Source organism: Vanellus vanellus (genome assembly GCF_965231255.1).
Source record: "Vanellus vanellus genome assembly, chromosome: 1".
In the NCBI taxonomy this organism is placed as follows: Eukaryota; Metazoa; Chordata; class Aves; order Charadriiformes; family Charadriidae; genus Vanellus; species Vanellus vanellus.
The window spans coordinates 203,122,204-203,143,841 of record NC_138905.1 but is presented as its reverse complement, the minus strand read 5'-3'; the positions used below and the strand labels follow the sequence as shown (position 1 = coordinate 203,143,841).

Here is a 21,638-nt window from a genome sequence, read left to right as displayed (position 1 = left end):
CTGTCAGGCGGATAAGTGTTGCCATATTGGTCATACCCATGTTGTTCGGATAGTAACATTCCCTAGCTGAGGGAATTCAGATTGAGATTAATTAGTTCAAGATAAAGATCATTTTGATGCAGTCTTACTGGTGTTTGAACTTAAATTAATTTCTCTGCACAGCTCTCCACTGTTACTTGTAAAAATTTGTGTACTATGTAATATCCTTGAATGTTGTTAGGAAATCTCTAATACAGCAACACATTCGTTGGCTCAGTTGCTTTCAGTTGGTCTGTCCACTGAAAAAGGGGTAGAATTTAAAAAATTCAGATTCAGAAAGCTTGCAGTACTAATTAAAAACAAAATATTTAGAAATAGTATCAGATGAACAATTTAATTCAATAATTACACAAAGATTTTTTTGTTAGTTCCACAGCAAATCGACACATGCTGAGATCATTGTCCCAGTATGGTGCTGGAGCATTTGAATACTTTGACCTGAAATCAAAGTATAGCTGGGAGACAAAGGTACATTTATAAATCTTGCCTAATTCACTATGTGATCATTGTCTGATATATCAATATCTGATACTGCATATCTTCAGTATCTCAAAATGGGAATTACTGCTTTTCATGGGATCACGTGGCTTTGCTATTTCAATAAGATAGTTCAAGAAACATTTGATAGAAGGTGGAAGGAGAGATGCTTGTTAAGCCTTCTTGTATTTTAAATATAAAATGATACTAAGTGAGAAAGAGAAGTATTTAGTTTGAGTATTACAAAGGTGCCATATTTTCAGCAGGAACACATGTGCTATAGGAAAGGATATGAAAGCTGTAGAGAACCCTCAGTTCTTTGATCAGGGAGGGAATTTGTCACTGTAGTTGCCCTGCCTTCTCATTCAGATTGGTCACTGAACATGTAAAAGAAAACAAGAAAGCCATGACTTACTATATTTTTTCTATTCATTTTAAGAGAGCTTGTGTACTTTTCTTGGTAAGTGCGATAACACCTGCTTGGAAAAAGTTTAAAAAATGTCAAGCTATATAAATAATTTTCCCTAAATGGAAAAACATGGCTTTACTTCTGTTATAGGTCACAGTCCATCTGCATTGTCCTTGCTATAGTGATGATGCCTGTAGCAATTGTATTCTGTAACTTTTGACTGTTGGTGCACCTAGAAGTTCCAGGCAACCTAGGACCCAATGTGCAGTGCATTTCAGTTTCCCTCTATAGTTACGTATCTACAGCACTATCCTATGCGTTGAATCTGGTCCCTCCTGGAACAGTGACAGTAGAGAGGGTGCTGCAGCCAGGCTAGTCACTGGCACATTTTTGCCTGGGGGAAGGGGTGGAAGCTATTATGGCTGTTATTTGAGTTATATATGCAGAACTATCCAGAGAAGGCCATGGACATGTGCAGAACTGTTCACATATCTCAGAGTTCACATGTAGGAGATGGTGCTAAGTGTAGCAGGCTATATTCCCTAGCCTATTTGGCAGCCCTGATGGATAAAAACTTTACTCTCAAATTTAAGCTTTCACTTAAAAGAAGTCTCATTATTCCAGAAACCAGTACAATAATGTCTGAGTGATTCTCCTTATTACCTCCAAACATTAGACTCATTTTTATCAGTAATAATATATGGCTTGGTTTAGCTGTTTAAAAAAAAAGAAAGAAATTACTTCCATTCACGTGGGAAATGTTATTTTCTATTGAGAGATTATGTTTTCTTTTGAAAGCCTACTAACAAACAGAGCTAATTCGTTTTGCTTCTTTACACAGATACAGAGCCAGATATCAAGAATGTTGTCTCCAGGATGCAGTTCAGTTTCTATTAAATGGCAACAGTTTAATACAGGTGCACCAGAGCCGATGCAGGCTCCAGCTCAAATACAGTCTTTATTTAACGATGAGAGACTTCTTGTCTATGGATTCGTCCCTCACTGTACTCAGGTAAAGACTGAAATGCACATGCGCTACTGGATAGAAATTCATGTGTAAAACAATCACAAAGGAAGTATTATATTGTATTATATATCCTCAATGCAGCATGCACTTAGCTTCTTTTTCATTGCTAAATATAATTAACTTACTATTTAATTGTCATTATTAGTCTTCCCTCTAAGAAGTAGAGAGGAAAAAGTTAACTAATTTAATGTTCCTATCATTGTGCTTTGATAAATACAGGATTCCTTTACTTGTGACTGTCCCCTTGTTGTAAGCAGAAATATTTATAAACCTAGACATGCAAAGACTTACAGATTTTAGTTATATTTGGGAAACAGAACAGCATGCATGTGTGCTGCTAACATAGCATGATAGAGAAAGAAACAGGTTGTTTTTTTTTTCTTTTAGGCCACCTTAAGAGCAGTAATAAATGACGAGGAGCTAGAGACCGTGGTGTCAACTACTGAACTACAGAAGACGACGGGAACAGTGAGTTTGGCCCACGTTGTTTGTACATGCCATAGTGAGACAAGCTGCTTTAAACAACTTGGTGCTGCTTCATGCTCTTTTGAAGGAATTGAAATGCCTGTTTTCATCAGTTCTTGCACATTTATTTTCACTTCTGATGTTTTAAAACAGACGTTCAGTTTTCAAACTTTCAAGGGGAAAGTGTTTTACATGGAAGTATCACCTTTCACTGTGCTTTCTAACGCAAAACTTGAGCTTCTCAGAATATAAAGTACTGCTTGTTATTTTGGCAGCCTTTTTGTGCTCTAGCTTTATCCTTGGGTTGGCAGTTCTTTCAGGATACCTCTGTGAAGAAGCTGCTGCAGCATTCTCTCATGTTGTAAATTGTTGCTATGTGGAACATATCTCATCTCGAGTCTGTCATCTCTAGAAATGTATGGAAAAAGAGACCATAAAGTGTTACTAGCCTTTCCTCTGCTTCAGTAACAATCAAGTAAGGAGTCTTTATGCAGAGGAAAGCACAGCATGCATTTTGAAAAGGAAAACAAGCTAAAAAGAACCATTTGTTGAATCTAACAGGTGTCTACACTTGAAAAATCAAAAGAATAGTCAACCTTCAGTAATAATTCTGATACGACTGTCACCCCTTCCCCGGTAAGGGAAGATGATTTGTTTTCAAATAGAGATTGTATTGTTCTCTATTTAGTGTAATCTAGTTTGAAGGTTACTATCATGGGTCAATTTCCATGGACATGTTGGTTGTGTTTGTTTCCATAAGGACAGTTGGTTTCCAGGGATGTGCCTTTCTACAGGTAAATAAAATAGGCAAACAGAAGCAATGTATTTGCTTGCCATAATGAATTTCTGCTTTTAGAAAAATACCTGTACTACAAATTCCAGGTTCAGTTAAAAGAAAAAAAAGTTTTGAAAGGTGTAGACTGAAATGGCAAAATGGTAAAACAACAGGGTCAAAATTAGCAAAAATTGTTAATTCTTGATGCTTTAGATGAACTCTGAGAATTCCTACCTGTCTCTTTTGCCAGTTTACCTTAGCTCAAAAAATAGCTATTTGCTTAATAGATTTTCTTCAGAAATGGTTCTCTTTGGCATCTATCATTCTTCCAAAAATGAGCAAGTGGGAACATTTTGGCAACTGGAACTGGAATACAGCTGGTCTTTACGACGTTGCCCCCACAAAGCTCCCTCTCCTTGTTACCTGTAACATATTGAAGAGACCAAAATTGTTTCTTTCCTATGAAAGACTGGTTTAGTTCAAAAAAGTAATTTCTGGTTAGTACAGTCACGTCAAAAAATTACTTGATTATGGTAGACCTAATGATTTTTTTAAAGTTGAACGCTCTAGACTCACTTCACTCTTCCCCCAGATTCTGTATTTTTTGGACAGTGTTAATTTACCTAACTTCACCTATATAGATATTGTTGGTTAAATCCGAGGTAGTTGCCTGGCTCTGTTTACAATCACTAGAAAAAAATGTGTACGTCCAGAAGGGGCATTCTTCCTACCTGTTTTATTTAGCCATTTCAAGTTGGATTTAATTGCCTGGTGGAGTTTTTCTGTTTGTTTGCATGCCTGCTTTTTTTCCTCACCCTTGACTCTAGAGAGAATGTGGATAACAAGTGAAGACCTGGATATTTTTGAGTTTGCTGAAATTAAGTGAAATAAAAATGTACCTTAGGTGCAGGTTGTGATTGCTTTTCAAATGATAAATTAGCTTGATCCTTCCTTAGAGAATAGGATTCTGTGTAAATATGGATGCTAATTGCCTGAGGCTGAACCTCATAAATGAAAGGAAGAATTAAAAAAAAAAGTTACTACTGTTATCATCAGTTTAGTTTTCTTTCTAGGTTCTGCACAAACTCGCAGCAAGAGCTTTCATTAATGACTATGAAGATGGGATTCTTCATCAGAATGAAACAGAACATGAGGTTTGATAATCTGAAATTAAAAGTATACATTTAAAATGCTAAATAGCAAACATTTCAGTGGGATAGAGAAGATTTTCTTGCTTTGTTCTAATATCATTTTAAGGTTACAGTCACCGTATAGTAATGCCATGGTTTAACCCCAGCCAGCAATGAGAACCACACAGCTGCTCACTTACTGCCCCCAAATTTGGGTTGGGGAGGAGAATCAGAAGAGTAAAAGTGAGAAAACTTGTGGGTTGAGATAAAGAGAGTTTAATAAGTAAAGCAAAAGCTGTGCATGCAAGCAAAGCAAAACAAGGAGTTCATTCACTGCTTCCCATCAGCAGGCGGGTGTTCAGCCATCTCCAGGAAAGCAGGGCTCCATTACGTGTAAAGGTTACTTGGGAAGACAAACACCATAACTCCAGAATGTCCCCCCTTCCTTCATCTTCCCCCAGCTTTATATAACAAGCGTGACATCACATGGTATGGAATATCCCTTTGCTCAGTTGGGGTCAGCTGTCCTGGCTGTATCTCCTTCCCAACTTCTTGTACACCCCCAGCCTACTTGCTGATGGGGCGGTGTGAGGAGCAGAAAAGGCCTTGAGCGCTTAGCAACAACCAAAAACACCAGCGTGCTATCAAAACTATTTCTCATCCCAAATCCAAAACATAGCACTACGCCAGCTGCTAAAAAAAAGTTAACTCCGTCCCAGCTGAAACCAGGACAAGTAATACCCTCCCAGATAAGATTTTGAAAACTTTTGGGATACTCTTTTCTTCTTCCCCACTGTAAGAACGTCCTCTATTGGCATAATGTGTGCATATTTTTCCTAATCTATACTCTGTCATTGTAGGCCATGGGTGATTCTTCCTTTTCTGTGACATACAACTTTTTAGTTTCATGTAGGTCAATACATATCAGTCCAGCAAAAGTCCATAGCTTTTGTATAGGATATGTTGGAAGATAATGGCCTGTGTTTTACAGATAGACTTAATGATCTGATGATCTGTTAAAAAAATGGCTTTTAGCTACTTAAAAACTTACCATATTGCCATCTTGGCTTATTTGAGACTTCAGACTAATTCTTCTTATAAAATACAGCTGCTTCTTACACTAGAAGAAGGATAGAACCAAAAGAAGTCTAACTAGAGAAAATGCATATCCCTGACCAAAGTTGAGGGAGAGATTAGAGCAAGTTAAAAGGGAGTAGACAGTTAGGCAGGCCAGTATATTCACATAAGCTCTGCCTTTTATATGTCCCTATTTAGAGCGCATAAGTGTTTTTATAGGTATACGTTCAGTTTTGACATCAATGTTGCTTTTATCTGATTGTATTTTTTCTACCTGTTCCTTTTGTTAATACTTAACAATCTAGATGAAGAAACAAATCTTGAAAAACATGATTATTCATCTCAGCTTGGAGAACTCAATTATAAGCCAGTTTACGAGCTTCGTTGCGGTTGAGAAAAGGGTACGTTTTCTATATAATATCTTGTTCCCAACAGCTTCTCTATCAAAAGACTCTAGATTCTGTAACCTTGTACCTATCAAAACCAGTCTTCATTTTGCTGAAAAATGATTATTCTTTTACAATAGAGCTAAACCTATTATTTTTTACATTATTTTGGTTTCTTCCGCAATATAGCAAGTTATTTTCCTTTTCTATCTCTTATATTGCTTGCCCCCACTTTGCAATCCAAGTTTGTCAATCTGTGTCTTCCTATTGTGATTTGCTACAAGGGTTGCAATTCCTGATAGTACTGTGGGAGGCAGACAGGTCAAAGGACAAGGCCAGATGAAGAGTACTCTTCGATCCTTGGTGCACAAGCCATAGAACCCTTGCACATAAAAAGTAAGGATGCCCAACTATAGCAAATGGGCCACTCTAGCCATGGATTGCTGAAGTAATGGGTTTTGTATTGGCAAAAGTCATTCTAGGGAAGTCTGTGTCAGGTAGAAGTCACAAGGAAAGCAAAACTTGAAAAATCTCTCTTTAATATTGCAGTAAGCTATGGAACTTTTTCATTTATTTTCAGTATTAGAACAGTGGTAGGAGAAACAAAATCTTTGTAGCAAATGGAAAGAAATACATATACATGACAACCTTGAAATTCAAGGGTCAGTAAGAAGAGTTTTCAAATGGAAAGCTGTATGACAATAAGCAAGATAACGTCAGTTGGATTAAGTATTATGGGGCACAGAGAATGGGAATTCATCTGACCAAATACCTGTGTGTACATTTAGCAATAAAGCAGTCACGTTTGCCTTCCTCTCATGGTCAATGGAAATAAATAGATATTTCTAGAGCTTGATTCATCTCATCCTAAAGTTAAATATCTAAACCAGTTCAGATTAATTCTCTCAAGACGTGTTTTTCTCAGCACTGATTATAGGGGTTACCTGTAGTCACTGTTGCAGATTCAGGGATCACTTCCTCCAAGCTTTAGAGCAGTCTATCACAATGAACAGAAGTCAGGCAAAAATGCCAGGAGGCCTGGCATGAACACGGATGAACAAGGATCTCCTGGAAAAATTCAAACAAGGAAGTATACTGACAGTGGAAACAGGGACAGGTAACCTGGAAGGAATATACAGGCACTATCTGAGCATGCAGAGACATCGTTAGGAAAGCCAAAGTCCACATAGAATCATAGAATGGTTTAGTTTGGAAGGGACCTTGAAGATCATTGAGTTCCAACCCCCCTGCCATAGGAAGGGACACCTCCCACTAGACCAGGTTGCTCAAAGCCCCATCCAGCCTGGCCTTAAAACACCTCCAGGGATGGGGCCCCACAACTTCTCTGGGCAATTTGTTTCAGTGCCTTACCACCCTTAAAGTGAAAAATTTCTTCCTAATGTTTAATCTGAACCTGCCCTCTTCTAGTTTAAAGCCATTCCCCCTTGTCCTATTGCTACATGCCCGAGTAAAAAGTCCTTCCCCAGCTCTCCCTTTAGGTACTGGAAGGCCGCAATAAGGTGTCCCCAAGCCTTCTCTTCTCCAGGCTGAACATCCCCAACTCTCTCAGCCTGTCCTCATAGGAGAGGTGCTCCAGCCCTCTGATCATCTTCATGGCTCTCCTCTGGACCCACTCCAACAGTTCCATGTCTTTCCTATGCTGGGGACTCTGGAGCTGGACACAGTACTCCAGGTGGGGTCTCATGAGAATAGAGTAGAGGGGGATAATCACCTCCCTCGACCTGCTGGTCACTCTTCTGATGCAGCCCAGGATACAGTTGGCCTTTTGGGCTGCGATCGCGCATTGCCGGCTCATGTTGAGCTTCTCGTCCATCAGCACCCCCAACTCCTTCTCCTCAGGGCTGCTCTTAATCCATTCTCTGCTGAGCCTGTATCTGTGCTTGGGTTTGCCCCAACCCAATAGGACCTTGCACTTGGCCTTGTTGAACTTCATGAGTTTTGCACGGGCCCAGCTCTCCAGCCTGTCCAGGTCCCTCTGGATGGCATCCCTTCCCTCCAGTGTGTCTACCTCGCCTACATGGTTCTCTTTTACCTTAAACCAGGACATATATTAATATAAATAAAAGTAGGCCCGAATGAAGAATTTGGTGGAAATGCTGGATAAAACAAGGATACCTTTTCCTATTTTTACTGTTTCGTCTTAATGTCTACATTAACATGAAAAAACCCAATACCAGTAGCATATGTATATTATAAGAGTTAGATTTTTCTGGAAATACTGCTTTCCTGAGTAACGTTTGCAATTAAAGATCAAAAGACCGACATGCATTCCAAAAAACATCTAATTAAAAAACAACTATGAAATGCAATGCTGTGGAGTTATTAGAAATTCACAGGTCAAGGACTACTTTTCAAAATAAGATAACTCAACTGAGTCAATTTCAGTATATTTCTGTAATAGACCTGAATATTCCATTTGGTACATAACAGAAGCAATGTTCAGAAGAAAAAATGTGTTGCAGATTAGCAAGGAAACACCTGTGTGATTTCACAAACTAGTTGTTTATGACGGGTGTCAACAGATTGTTATCTGTCATTATGATTTTTATATATCTGGTTTTGCAGTTCTTCAAGAGATTGTTTCCCCTTGTCGATACAATGTCTCAAGAAACAGACTTCTAGAAGGTTATGGTTGAATTATGTCTGTAAATATAATAGCTTTAACCTCATTTCTAGTCTAGGATGACTTTTTTGACCCAGTGGAACAAAAATTGCAGACATCTTAAGGCAAAAACACCTACACAACACAATGCAGAACCGTGCAGAAATATCCAAACTAGTCCATTCAGCTTGTCACTGTATTATGCTGTGTAATTTGTCGTATTAACATGATTTTGCACAATACAAAGTAATTTAAGCACATCTATAGTAATGCTTGTTTGCTTTCCCTTAAAGGAAGGCAATAGGATTCTGAAAAAAAGGACTGCACAAGATTTGGATTTTATTTCAATTATGTGGATTTGAACAAATTACACATACCAGTATGTACTGTCCACCTTTATATTTCATGTGAATCTAATTACTGACAATACATTGTCCCTCAATATAGTAAAAAATGTGAAATTACATTTTCTGGGGTTTTTTTATATACTGTTTTTTTTTTAACGTACTGCATTATCAGCTTATGCCCTGTTTTCAACACATTTCAAACTCCCAAAGAAAAATGCACTGTCTCTATAATGCCAGAGAATTTTCAGGTTCATAACTGTGATGCATTTTAATTTAGGATGCTAATGAAACTTGTTCTGCTGATGCTCCAAACATCCTGGAAATTATAGCTCGAGAAGATGTAGATATTTTACCTTACATGGACTGGGACAAAAAGTCAATGGAATCTGGCTTCTCATATTCAGAAGGAATTGACTTTTCCCTGGTAACTACATTTAATATATGTTCTTATTGCTCATATTTTTGGTATATTACCCAGTTGTGGTGCTGTATTGTATGTGTAAGCAGCTAACAATGGTTCATTAAATCTGTTCAATTTTTAATTATTTTGAATATAATTAATGCCACACAAGTACTGTGTGGAATTTTACTATACACATGAAAATTTGGAGAAACCTGTCCCCAAAATAAAGTGCACTTATAAATATGAGTGCAGCAGAAGTTTTGAGAGACAATATGATAATACAAATTTCTTCTCCCTTCCAGAAGAAACTAACACCTGTTAGAGCATTCTCTCATAAAAATATGCTAGTGTAGATGAAACCTTAAATTCAACTCAGAGAAACTGGGGGTGGGGTGGGGTTTGGGGGAGTTTCAAGGAAAATCAAGGTATTGGTCCTTAACTAAGTCTCCACTAGCAGAGAGACCACTGGGAATGGGGATAAGCATGACTGGAAGAAGAGGACATATTGCTAGCATGCAATGGGACAATCTCTGGGATGAGGGACGAGCAAGGAGAGAAACTTAAAATAGTGAAATTGGATGTTCACTAGTTATGGTAGCTCTCTCTTGACTTTGGAAACTACATGTGCAGAATTGCAGCACAAGCAGGATCCACTCTTCACTTTGATCTATCTTCTGTGTATGTACAACAGTATTGTACAGTGGAACTTCCTTGGATCATAATCATCATTATATTAATCATTTTTATCTTAATAATGTAAAATACCTCTCTCCTCATATTTTGTCACAGTCAATTTGCCTCTGAATTTCCCTGATGTAAGGTAGAATAGGTTAAGAAATTTTTAGTTTAACTGATATATTACTTTCATTTTGAACTTATGAATGACAGTATAATGACACTGCACATAATATAAGAAGAAAAACTGTTTTGATTAAAAAGAGAAAAGTATCTTACTAATTCTGGAATTATTTTGTTTCCTTGTAATTTTACTAAACAGGGATGTTTATTGGAAGAAGACTGTAATGTAGATGATTTCCAAAGGGAGGAAGGTGAACCTGAAAGCTTCCAATTGCAATTGGAAGAAGTTCCTGTTAGTCAAAAGAGCATCTCAGCAAAAAACACGGCACAGGGCTTTATAAATGTTTCTGAACTTGATAGTAGTATTTGCAGTCTCAAATCAAATTCCAGTTTTGATAGAGATATCACAAAGGAGAGATCACCTGGAACAAGGTCACCTTCACCACATGACCTTCGTCTGCTGCAAGTTGCTGAACCTTTCTCGTCATTTGGTTTTAAACATATGCCAGGAGGAGGAATTGATCTGAATCAACAAAAATCACTTCAGACACCTGCATTCAAAAAATCAGATATTTGTGTGGATGCTCTAGCACCTCCCCCTCCCCCTCCCCCTCCCCCTGCCCCTCCCCCTTCCCCTCCCTCTCCTCCTCCTCATCCCTGTTCTTCTCAAACATTGATGAAAGGCATGCAACAAGCTGATTCTTCTGGTGTTGCTCCGATGCAGGGTGTTGTATTTGGTTCAGCTACCCATTCTGTTGCTCCGATGCACCATTCTTTAATTGGATCACCTGCCCATTCTGTTGCTCCAATGCCAGGTTTTGGATTTGGTTCAGCTACCTCTCATGTTCCTCCGATGCCGCATTTTGGATTTGGTTCAGCTACCCCTATACACACAAATTCTGAAAAGACTAACATTGAAAAAGAAGTTTCTCCCAAATTTCCTGGTTTTCAAGCTAGTAGAAAAGTATTGCGACGGATAAAGTGTAAGAAAAAGGCATTATGTCAGCATGACGTTACAGCTCCTGAAGAAGGATCTACTAAGGAATCTCAGGTTGTGGTAAGTCTTCCATCAGTGCTCTTTTACATATAGGATGCTACAGCTGTAATTTTGAAATCCAAGCTGAATTCAGCTAATGAAAGCTGCCTTAAAAATTTGCATTTCAAGGTTCATAGAGGTACAGCCAAAAAAGAACATGGTAAGGCTGCATGACACTGCTTTCCAATTCAAGAAATCTGAATCTGAAATGCAGAAAGCATGCTTTTTGTTTGTTTGGGTTTCAGTTATTCTTTTTCAAAGTGATAGATCTCTGAATTCTGCCACTTGTTCCTTACTGCTCTAATAGGCGAATTTTAAATGGAATTACTTGGTATCATGAAGTAGTAGCTATATGGGTAATGGTGGTAGAATAAGATTCTTGATGGACATTTCTCTGTTCAGGAACAATCTTGTTGTTTTATGCCAACACAGAAGATTCAGCAAAAACTTCTGCTCAGTTTGGTAAATAGAAATGAAATTCCTGAGCTCCAAAATCAAGGGCAGTACCCATCCTCTATTCATGCATTACCTAAAAATAAGATATAAGTAGAAGGAAAAATTATCTTCAGCCCTGCCCTGAATAAACATTTTAGAAATTATTTTGTTTTCTTTGCTTTATAAACTGATTTTATAAAGAGCATGATGACATCAAAGTCATGCTATTTTTTGTCCCTTTCATGGGCAATCCATCATGCATAAGAAACAGTATAAAATCAGAGCCAACAAGTGGTGATAACATATCCAGAGTCAAATTTTGCTCTGGATTTGGCCAGTGCAAGGTAGAACAGGGTAAGAAATTTTTATTTTAAACAATACATTTTTATTTTCATTTTGAACATACAGATGACAGCATAATGGCAATGTGCCCAATACAAGACATACAGTTTTGATTAAAAAGAGAAAAAATGTCTCACTAACTCTGGAATTCATTCATTCCATATAATTTTGCTGAACAGGAACTTGCTCCAGCTGTAGCTGATGTTTGTGCAAATGCTTTCCTAGGTGGAAGAGAATGAACCTTTTTCAAGCAGAAAAAGAGGTTTCCTTTTAAAATGAGGGGTGGTTTTAAAACTTTTAAATGGAATTACTTTGTATCATGATGTAGTAGCTGCATGGGTAACAGCAGTAAGATTCTTAGTGAACATTATCCTCTCCAGGAACAATCAAGGTCCTTTGTAACAACAGAGGAAAAAAGGATTCAACAGAGAACTGAGTTGACTTCTGTAAACTGGAAAGAAATTTTTGCGCTCCAAAATCAGGTATAGCACCCATAGTCTATTTGTGCATTGCTTAAAAATAAAATATAAGTAGAAGGAAAAAATATTTTTACTTTAATCCTTTCCTGAGATAAAGTACAATATTTTTATAAAAAGATTTTACAAGTGTATGGTGACATCAGTCTTGCTATGTTTTATTGCTTTGAGGGGCAACTCAGCAATGGATATAAAAGGAGCAGTATAAAATCAGCTGCCAACAGGTAGTAATACACCTCCACAACCTGATTGCAGCTTGGAGACTTCCTGGGACAAGTATAAAAATATATAGGAGAAGCTAAGTGGAAGAAGTGGATGCAAATAATGCACATCATGCAAGAAAATAAAAAGTGGTTGGGTTATAGAGGATTGGATTGAGAAATGTTGCAGCAGCAACTTCCCCTGGACAGTCAGACCAATTGCTAGGGAAGCTAAATGAAACGGTACTGTCCAAGGATCCTGCAGGTAGGAGTCAGAGCAGGTGATGTTTAGCTTTGTTGTTTTGGTATGTCCGTTGTGGTGGGAGAAGTCCCTGTTCCACATAACCCATCACCAGTTTGATGAGCTTACCAACTTAAGGGGTGAGGTCGCAATCAACAGTCAGGTATTGTGGGTCACAATAGTCAATATCTGTAAGTAATAAACAGAAGGAGTTTTTCAAGAGTATTACGTGATTCAAGTGAAGAGGCAACTGTGGGATGCCCTCAGTGGAGACTCCTGTCTTATGTAGATTTCAGTTTCTGTGTTTGTGTAAGCTTTTTAAAAAATATTTAAAGTAATTCTCTTATGTCTGTTTTGTTCTTGCCCAATACATTTCCAGTGTCCTAAATCTTTCGTTTATCCATATCTTTGTTTATTCCATAGGATGGCTCTTGGAATCTCAGTCTACAGTTGGGAAAAATCTTGAAATTTGATGTTGATCATTTAATTAACAATTTCCTTATTAGAAAAGGCATTCAGTCACTTGGTAAATACTTTTCTGACATTAAAAAGTGGTACATTGTATTATATTTCCTATCTGTATGTGTTATTACTCTGTATGTCTAGTGGAACTCTCAATAAGATATGCTGAAAATTTAAATGGATCTCTTAACTTAAAGTTTTCAAAAGTGCCTGATTTTAATAATACAGTTTCTTCTCCGCTTCTCTCACAATATAGTGTCCTGATTGTTAAGGACGTCTCCTGGAGAAATGTGTGGAGGATGTGAGATAGTTGGAGTAGCAACAGAGGTTCTTTTATCTCAATTATTGTATCATCTGCTACATCAATATCTACTAAAAAAACAAAAGGGAAGAAAAGTCTCTCCCAGGAGAGAGGCAGAGATTACTTCTGCTTTTCACATTTCAAATAATATGAATAATATTTATATAGTTCTTCCCCATCCACACAGTGTCTGCAGCATTCAGTATGCACTCCACCTATACCCACTTTGCTGTTTGACTCTGTCAATCTGTGCTCTTTGCTTGCAGCAGACCAGAACACTTTGGGGGGGAAGGCAATTCCTTCTTTCTGAATTATCAGAGGGCGCAATGCTTCACCAAAGGACAAAAATCTTACAAGTTTCCCATTATTGCATGTAATAAAATCAAAGTAGATTAGAACCCAAGCAAAAACAAACTGCAGAAATCCCAACAAAGCATTACCAAGTTTAAGTTTGAAAGCCAGGAGCATGTTTGTCAAATCGCTAATGTGAATACTCTTGATAGGAGTGATTGTATGGTGAAACAATTAAATATCATTAGGACAACTGATGTTTTAAAGTGATATGGTGTACTTTGCAGTACTCTTTTGTTGTAACGAAATCATTTAAATAGTAATACCGCTTCTGTTTTCTTCTTCCTTAGGCCCAAATGCAAAAGAAAAGCTACTGCAGTTGATTGCTACCCTTCTTGTGCTGCAGTTCATACGCTGCACAAAGGAATTGAAAGGGATAGTTTTCAAAACACTGATGAAACTGGATGATTCATCTAATTCAAGGTGTGCTTTTAAATAAAATCTTATACTTTAATGTAGTAATATAAACCTTCTGAAGGTTTATATGGAAGATTAATTTCATTATCAAGACAGACTATACTATAGGATACGACTGTAGAAAAGGGAATGGAAGGTATTAATCATTGCTGGCACGTAGTTTCTTTTAAGAGAATGGATGGAGGAAGGAATACTTTGCAAAATATGATACAAAAATTAACAAGTAAAAGATTTTTTATAGTTCTCATTAGAATAATTGAATAATTCAGGTTGGATATGACCTCTGGAGGTCATCTGTTCCTTAAAGCAGGGCCAACTCATAGAATCATAGAATAGCTTGGGCTGGAAGGGACATTTAAAGGTCATCTAGACCAAGCCCCCTGCAATAAGCAGGAACATCTTCAACTAGATCAGGTTGCTCAGAGCCCCGTCCAACCTGAACTTGAATATTTCCAGGGATGGGGCATATACGATCTTTCTGGGCAACCTGTTCCAGTGTTTCACCACACTCATTATAAAAAATTTCTTCCTTCTATCTAGTCTAAGTCTACCTTCTTTTAGTTTAAAATCATTACCCCTTGTCCTATCGCAACAGACCCCACTAAAAAGTTTGTCCCCATCTTTCCTGTAGGCCCCCTTTAAGTGTTGAAAGGCTGCAATAAGGTCTTTCTGGAGCCTTCTCTTCTTGAGGTTGAATAATCCCAACTTTCTCAGCCTGTCCTCATAGGAGAGGTGTTCCAGCCCTCTGATCATCTTCGTGGCATTCCACTAGACCCACTCCAACAGGTCCATGTCTTTCCTGTGCTAAGGGCTCCAGAGCTGGATGCAGTACTCCAGGTGGGGTCTCACCAAAGCAGCATAGAGGGGGAGAATCACCTCCCCCGACCTGCTGGCTTTTGATGCAGGCCAGGATATGGTTCTCTTCCTAGGCTGCGAGTGCACATTGCTATCTCTTGTCCAGCTTTTCATCCACCGGTACCCCCCAAGTCCTTCTCAGCAGGGCTGCTCTCAATCCCTTTGTCCCCCAGCCTGTATTGATATTGAGGGTTGCCCCAACCCATGTGCAGGACCCTGCACTTGGCCTTGTTGAACTTCATGAGGTTCACATGGGCCCACTTCCTGAGCTTGTTCGGGTCCCTCTGGATGGCATCCCATCCCTCAGGCGTGTCAACTGCACCACTCAGCTTGGTGTCATCAGCAAAGTTGCTGAGGATGCACTCAATCCCACTCTCTATGTCATTGATGAAAATATTAAATGGTACTACTTCCAGTACGGACCCCTGAGGTACACGACTTGTCACTGATCTCCATCTGTTGACTACAACTTCTGGAAGTGACCATCCAACCAATTCCTCATCTGCTGAACAGCCCACCCATCAAATCCATATCTCCCCAATTTAGAGGAAAGGATGTTGTGGGGGACTGTGTCAAAGGCCTTACAGAAGTCTAGATAGACAACACCTGTAGCTCTTCCCATGTCTGCTGATGTAGTCACTCCATCATAGAAAGCCATTAGCTTGGTCAGGCAGGACTTGTCCTTGGTGAAGCCATGCTGGCTGTCTCGAATCACCTCTCTGTCCTCCATGTGCCTTAGCATAGCTTCTGGGAGGATCTGTTCCATGATCTTTACAGGCACAGAGGTGAGGCTGACAGGTTGGTAGTTCCCAGGGTCCTCCTTTCTACCCTTTTTAAAAATGGGTGTAATGTTTCCCTTTTTGCAGTCACTGGGGACTTCTCCTGACTGCCATGACTTTTCAAGTATCATGGAGAGTGGCTTGGCAACTACATCAGCCAATTTCCTCAGGACTCTGGGATGCATCTTGTCAGGTCCTGTAGACCTATTTATATTCAGGTTCCTCAGGTGGTCATGAACCTGATCTTCTATTATAATGTGAGGGACTTTGCTCCCTCAGTCCCTTGCCATCCATCCACTCAAGGGGTTGGGGGAGAGACGTTGCCAGTGAAGACCGAGGCAAAGAAGTTGTTGAGTACATCAGCCGTCTCATCCGTTGTTACCAGTTTGCCAGTCTTGCTCATCAGGGGGGTGTGCTTTCTTTGACCTTCCTTTTCTGGCTGACATACCTGTAAAAGTCCTTTTTACTATTTTTTGTGTCCCTTGCCAAGTTCAGTTCCAGCTGCACCTTGGCCTTCCTGATCCCATCCCTACACAACTGGCAGCGTTCCTATACTCTTCCCAAGATGCCTGTCCCAGCTTCCACTGCCTGTGTATTTTCTTCTTGCCCTTTAGTTTGACCAGCAGGTCTCAACTCAGCCATGTTGGTCTCTTGCCTTCCTTTCCTAATTTCTTACACCTGAGGATCAAGAGCTCCTGCGCTCTAAGGAAGGCATCCTTAAAGATCTGCCAGCCCTTGTCCCTGAGGGCAGTTTCCCAGGGGGTCCTATTGACTAACTCCTTGAAGAGCTGGAATTTTGCTTTCCTGAAATTCAGGGTGCTGACTTTACTCTTCTCCTGACTCATATCTCTCAGGACTGTGAGCCCATAAGCTTTCAACCTGCTCATAGCTAGTCTTCAGAGACAGCTCTTCACACTCTGTCCATTTCTTGGTATAGAGGGCAACGCCTCTGCTCCTCCTTCCCTTCTGAACTGTTTGCAGCCATCAATAGCTGCACTCCATTCATGGAATTCATCCCACCAAGTTTCAGTAATGGCAACTAGGTTGTAGCAGCAGCCTAGTTCTAGCAGTGTGGTGGTTTCCAGCTCTTCCTGTTTGTTGCCCATGCTGCGTGCATTGGTGAAGGACGCTCTTCAGCTGGGCTTGTCAGCCATGTCACCTTCTTAGAGGAACACACTTTATTTCCTTTGAGGTATTTCACTGGTGTTTCCCTCTTGGCTCCTATTCCCTCAGGAGTCCCTGGCTCATCTCCATAAGACTTCAAGTGTGCTGCAGTGTAGCCAGCACGTCTCAGAGCGACAGGCTGCAGGCCCTTGCTAGCACCCTGTCCCTCTAACCTTGGTGTGTCATCCCACAGCTTGTCACAGGCAATCCTGATATTGTCCCACTCCCCCTTCAAGCCTAGTTTAAAGCTGTCAATGAGCCCCACTAACTTATGAGCAAAGACCCTCTTCCCCCTTTCAGAAAGGTGAATCCCATCTGATGCCAGCAACCCTGGTGCTGTGTAGGCCATCCCATTATCAAAAAACTTAAAATTGTGACACCAGCCATGGAGCCATGTATTAATGGAGTGGGCTTGTCTGTTTCTTCCAGTGTTGCTGCCCGCACCTAGAAGGAGGGAGTTAAAAAATAACCTGTGCTCCAGATTCCCTTACCAGCCATTCCAAAGCCCTGAAGTCTTTTTTGATTGCCCTTGGACTACGTCTTGTGGCTTCATCCCCACCCATGTGGAAGAGCAGCAATGGGTAGCAGTCCGAGGGCCGTACCAGGCTAGGAAGTTCTTAGTCATGTCCTTAAACCCGGGCCCCAGGGAGGCAGCAGACTTCCCTAAGAAGAGGGTCTGCGCAGCATATTGGACCTTCTAATCCCCTCAGAAGGGAGCCACCTACAATTATTACCTGTCTTTTCTTCCTCGTGGAGGTGGTCATGGTACAGGGGGTGGTAGGTCTTTCTGACCCTGGCAAGGTCAGATGTTGGATAAGTTGTTCAGGATCTTGCCCAGCTAGTTTTAAATATCTTTAAGAATGGAGATTCAACAACCTCAACTTTTTTAAGGGCAACCTTTTCCAGTGTTTACTATCACTTATTTTAGAAATTGGGAAAAAATTATATTGGACTTCTTCATGTCACGTGCCTGTTGGCCTGCACCCTTTTTTAGGATTATATTTATGATTTGGTGTTCTTCATGAGTGTACACCATAAAATATACTGGACAAGTTCAGATTATTAGAGCAGGTGATTCTCCACAGCGCAACTTCCACCCTTTCCTTTAGCTGTGGGGGATGCTATTGCTGGCTTATTCTGAACCCTGCCCCCCTCACTTCTGCATGTCCCAGTGCTTTATTATCTTTTGAATACAGGGTCCCTGCATCTGGAAATTCCCTTCCTTTGGGGGTGAAGTGAATAATTATCAGCTGGCAAGTTTTTTGGTATAGAGGAAAGACAAAGGTCTTAAAAGAAGCATGAATAAATAAATCTACAGTGAATCTGGATTGCCCCTGCCACCAACATATTCTTTGTGTCAAAACCGGAAACTTTACACACTTCATACTTTACAGGTGTCATGGTTTAACCCCAGCCAGCAGCTAGAACCACACAGCCGCTTGCTCACTCCCCTCAGTTTGGATAGGGCAGAGAATCAGAAGAGTAAAAGTGAGAAAAAAAACCTCGTGGGTTGAGATAAAGACAGTTTAATATGTAGAGCAAAAGCCATGCATGCAAGCATTCCTTCTTCTTCCCCCAGCTTTATAGACTGAGCATGATGCCGTATGGCATGGAATATCCCTTTGGCCAGTTGGGGTCAGCTGTGTCTCCTCCCAATGTTTTGTGCCCCCCTCCCCCCCAGCCTACTTGCTGGTGGGGCGGTGTGAGGAGCAGAAAAGGCCTTGAGAGCTTAGGAACAATCAAAAACACCAGTGCCCTTATCACACTATTCCTATCTCGAATCCCAAACATAGCACTACACCAGCTGCTAAAAAAGAAAGAAAAAAAAAAGATAACTCCATCCCAGCTGAAACCATGACAATGGGACATGTAGGAACAGGACAAAGAAACAGTCAGGAGAGCTTGTTGGAAATCTTCCTCCCTCTTTTGAAACTCCCTGACAGAGGGAAAAATTGTATAATTTTAGCTACTCTAGTCAGGAATCCAAATAAAATTGCATTGACTGCTGGATGAAATCAATTCTAACATATGTGAATGTACAAAGGAGGAGTCAAGTTTGCCTTTATGAAATGTGTAGCACTTCACCGTGGTGATTGGAATAGTGCAAATAAAGGCAAGTAATGATTAAGAGTCTATATACTTCCCATGTGGAAGATTCTAAAAAGACAGGATGGCTCAGATGATGATGTTTTCGGCATCAGATGGTATTTTATACGGGCTGGATCATCGTACTATAGAAAAAGTTCTCTTTCAAGTAATTATCATTAGAAGAAATTATTTTCTTCTTGGGTGGATTTACAAGATTTTATTATCATAAAACTTCATTTCTACCCACAGTGGTGTTCATTGGGCTTGTGAGTTGATCAAGAAAGCAATAGAGTGGGTAAGAAGAGCTGAAAGGCGATTTCCATCGATTTGCTATCGACTTGAACTTGGGAAAGACTGGGATTCTGCCACCAAGAAGATATTGGGTATCAAGTGTATCTAACATCAATTGTCTTTCTACTTAAAATATTTAACTACGTAATTCTTTAAGATAATAACAGAGTTAGCTTTCTTTGCAGTTTTATATGACATTTAAATTGAGAACATTTTATCTTATACTGTTACTGAATAATAATTCTCATAGTCACAGACTTAAAGGTATGGAAATAAGGGGTCTTATAGTTAGTAAGTCTTGATTTTACTTACATGTGGTATTTTACTTACCTGTAACTGTTAAAAATACCTTTTTTTTACATTAATCTCTCTGGTTCATTGCACATTATAAAAGTCCTTCTATATCATCTTTATTTTGATTTCTTCTAAAATCTTATGTAGTTCTTTAATGGCACAGTAAAGAAAGCATAATGTAGTAATTCAGTTAAATATGGCAGATGTTTTGACAGAGACAAGAATGTGATAAACAAACAATTAATAAATATCTTCATAACATATCAGTGTTTTCAATTGGATAGTTTTGTTACTCCTACAAGTGTGCCTTGAAATGCAAACAGCAGAACAGTTATTTTTCTCCTGCACTGCGTTTCTCATTGGTCATAGGTCAATTTGTGAATACATGCGTCAGTTTTGTTAGGAGGAATCAGTTTTGGGGTTCTTTTTCTGCTGTTACTTTTTATTCTGATTTTATTCTGATGAAAAACTAACTGATTAGTTTTATTTTATACTGGACAAAACACTGAAGCCTAATAACAAAACCAGACTAGAAGCGATTTATTTTAATGTAATGGGCTTTTCCAGGTGTTTGAATGAACACATTACCTCTTCTAAATTGAAGAGCTGCACAGAATCACACTTTGGTATGTTGTGATCTGAGGAAATGTAGTTAGAGACTTAGTACAATTGCTTGCACAGAGGCGGGATCACATGTGTACAAGAGCATACTCTACTTGTTTGTCCAACTATTGAAAATATTCAAAAGCAGGAGATTCTACAGCCACCATAGGTAACGTGCTACGCTGCCCTAGCCAATGGAGAACGCTCCCTAGCAGTAATACAGAAGTGTTTTAAGAGGTTACTGAGGAAAACCATGGGATCTCTTTCATCAGTGTTTTCACGAGAATTCAAGCAAACATCTGCCAAGGATGGAGTATATACACTTGGTCTTGTAGAGGAGGTTGCTAAGAGAGATATCCTGAGGTCCTTCTATTTCTAAGATGCTCTGAATCCTTGTTTTCCTGTGGGTAAGATACTGGCTTTTTGTAGTAAACAATACAAAGGAAATATTTGTACTACACTTTGTGTGAGAAGAGCTAGGATGTGGGTTTGTTAAGAGCTAGAAAGCCTCCTTAATGTAGACAGTGATAAACTAGCTTCTAGATCTGCTGTGAAGTTTTTGTAGGGCCAATTGCTGCCTTACTAGAGTTACCTTACAAAAGTAAGTGCTGGCAAAAACATAAATAAAAGAAATAAAGTTTTTTTTTTCCTTCACTGCTGTTAATTATTCAAATAGCTTGGTGTTTTCACTGTTGCAACGATACATCCCATATAGGTATGTATGCAAAGTGTACATTCACACTAAAGCACGAGTTTCCTTTGAGTTATGTGTATTCCTTAAGAAACTGTTTCTCAGAAACAATACATTAACCATCTGGCTCTACCAAAGGCAGTTAAATAAGCAAATAGGGTGCGGTTTATTTGCTTTTTCCTTACAGGATTGTCTTTTTTTCCACCTGCATGTTACATAAAAAAAAAAAAAAGGCTGCGTTTACCTATAGGCAGTTCTTTTAACATGCAAAATACTACGAAGTTTAACGGGGTTCTTTTTCCTAGTGAGAAATCCCATTCCCCAGCAGGACTACATACACCTTTCTTGTGCATCTCCCCAGAGCCTCATCCAGCTGAGCGCAAAGAACCCCTTTGTGCCGGGGTACACGGCACGCTCTGTCTTTTTATTCGGACGAGCCAGGCCCGCCGGCACGCCGTACCTCCCGGCAGAAAGGCCAACAGCGCGGACGCGCCTTCGAGCGCCTCCGATAACCACCGAGAGCCGCCTCCCTCCCTTTTCCGGAGAGGGCGGCTGCGCCCGGCAGCGAGGCCCGGCCCGACCTGCAGACAGGCAGCTCCAGCGGACACCTGGCGACCCCTCGGCCGACAGCACCGTGCTCCCCGCTCCCGCCGCCC

General features: G+C 39.8%; 1 protein-coding gene across 1 annotated transcript in view; it reads left to right on the top strand.

Annotated features, from left to right (window-relative positions):
• Positions 1 to 19,920, top strand: part of PARP4 (poly(ADP-ribose) polymerase family member 4) — a 58,019-nt gene extending 38,099 nt beyond the window's left edge. Inside the window, exons 26-37 of the mRNA XM_082496087.1 lie at positions 408 to 507; positions 1,767 to 1,937; positions 2,340 to 2,420; positions 4,266 to 4,346; positions 5,705 to 5,800; positions 9,033 to 9,179; positions 10,156 to 10,533; positions 10,636 to 11,013; positions 12,150 to 12,251; positions 13,110 to 13,212; positions 14,091 to 14,223; positions 19,353 to 19,920. Coding sequence (XP_082352213.1) covers positions 408 to 507; positions 1,767 to 1,937; positions 2,340 to 2,420; positions 4,266 to 4,346; positions 5,705 to 5,800; positions 9,033 to 9,179; positions 10,156 to 10,533; positions 10,636 to 11,013; positions 12,150 to 12,251; positions 13,110 to 13,212; positions 14,091 to 14,223; positions 19,353 to 19,503 — 1,921 coding nt within the window. The 3' untranslated portion in view covers positions 19,504 to 19,920. The remainder of the gene's footprint in view (positions 1 to 407; positions 508 to 1,766; positions 1,938 to 2,339; positions 2,421 to 4,265; positions 4,347 to 5,704; positions 5,801 to 9,032; positions 9,180 to 10,155; positions 10,534 to 10,635; positions 11,014 to 12,149; positions 12,252 to 13,109; positions 13,213 to 14,090; positions 14,224 to 19,352) is intronic.
• The last annotated feature ends 1,718 nt before the right edge of the window (positions 19,921 to 21,638 follow it).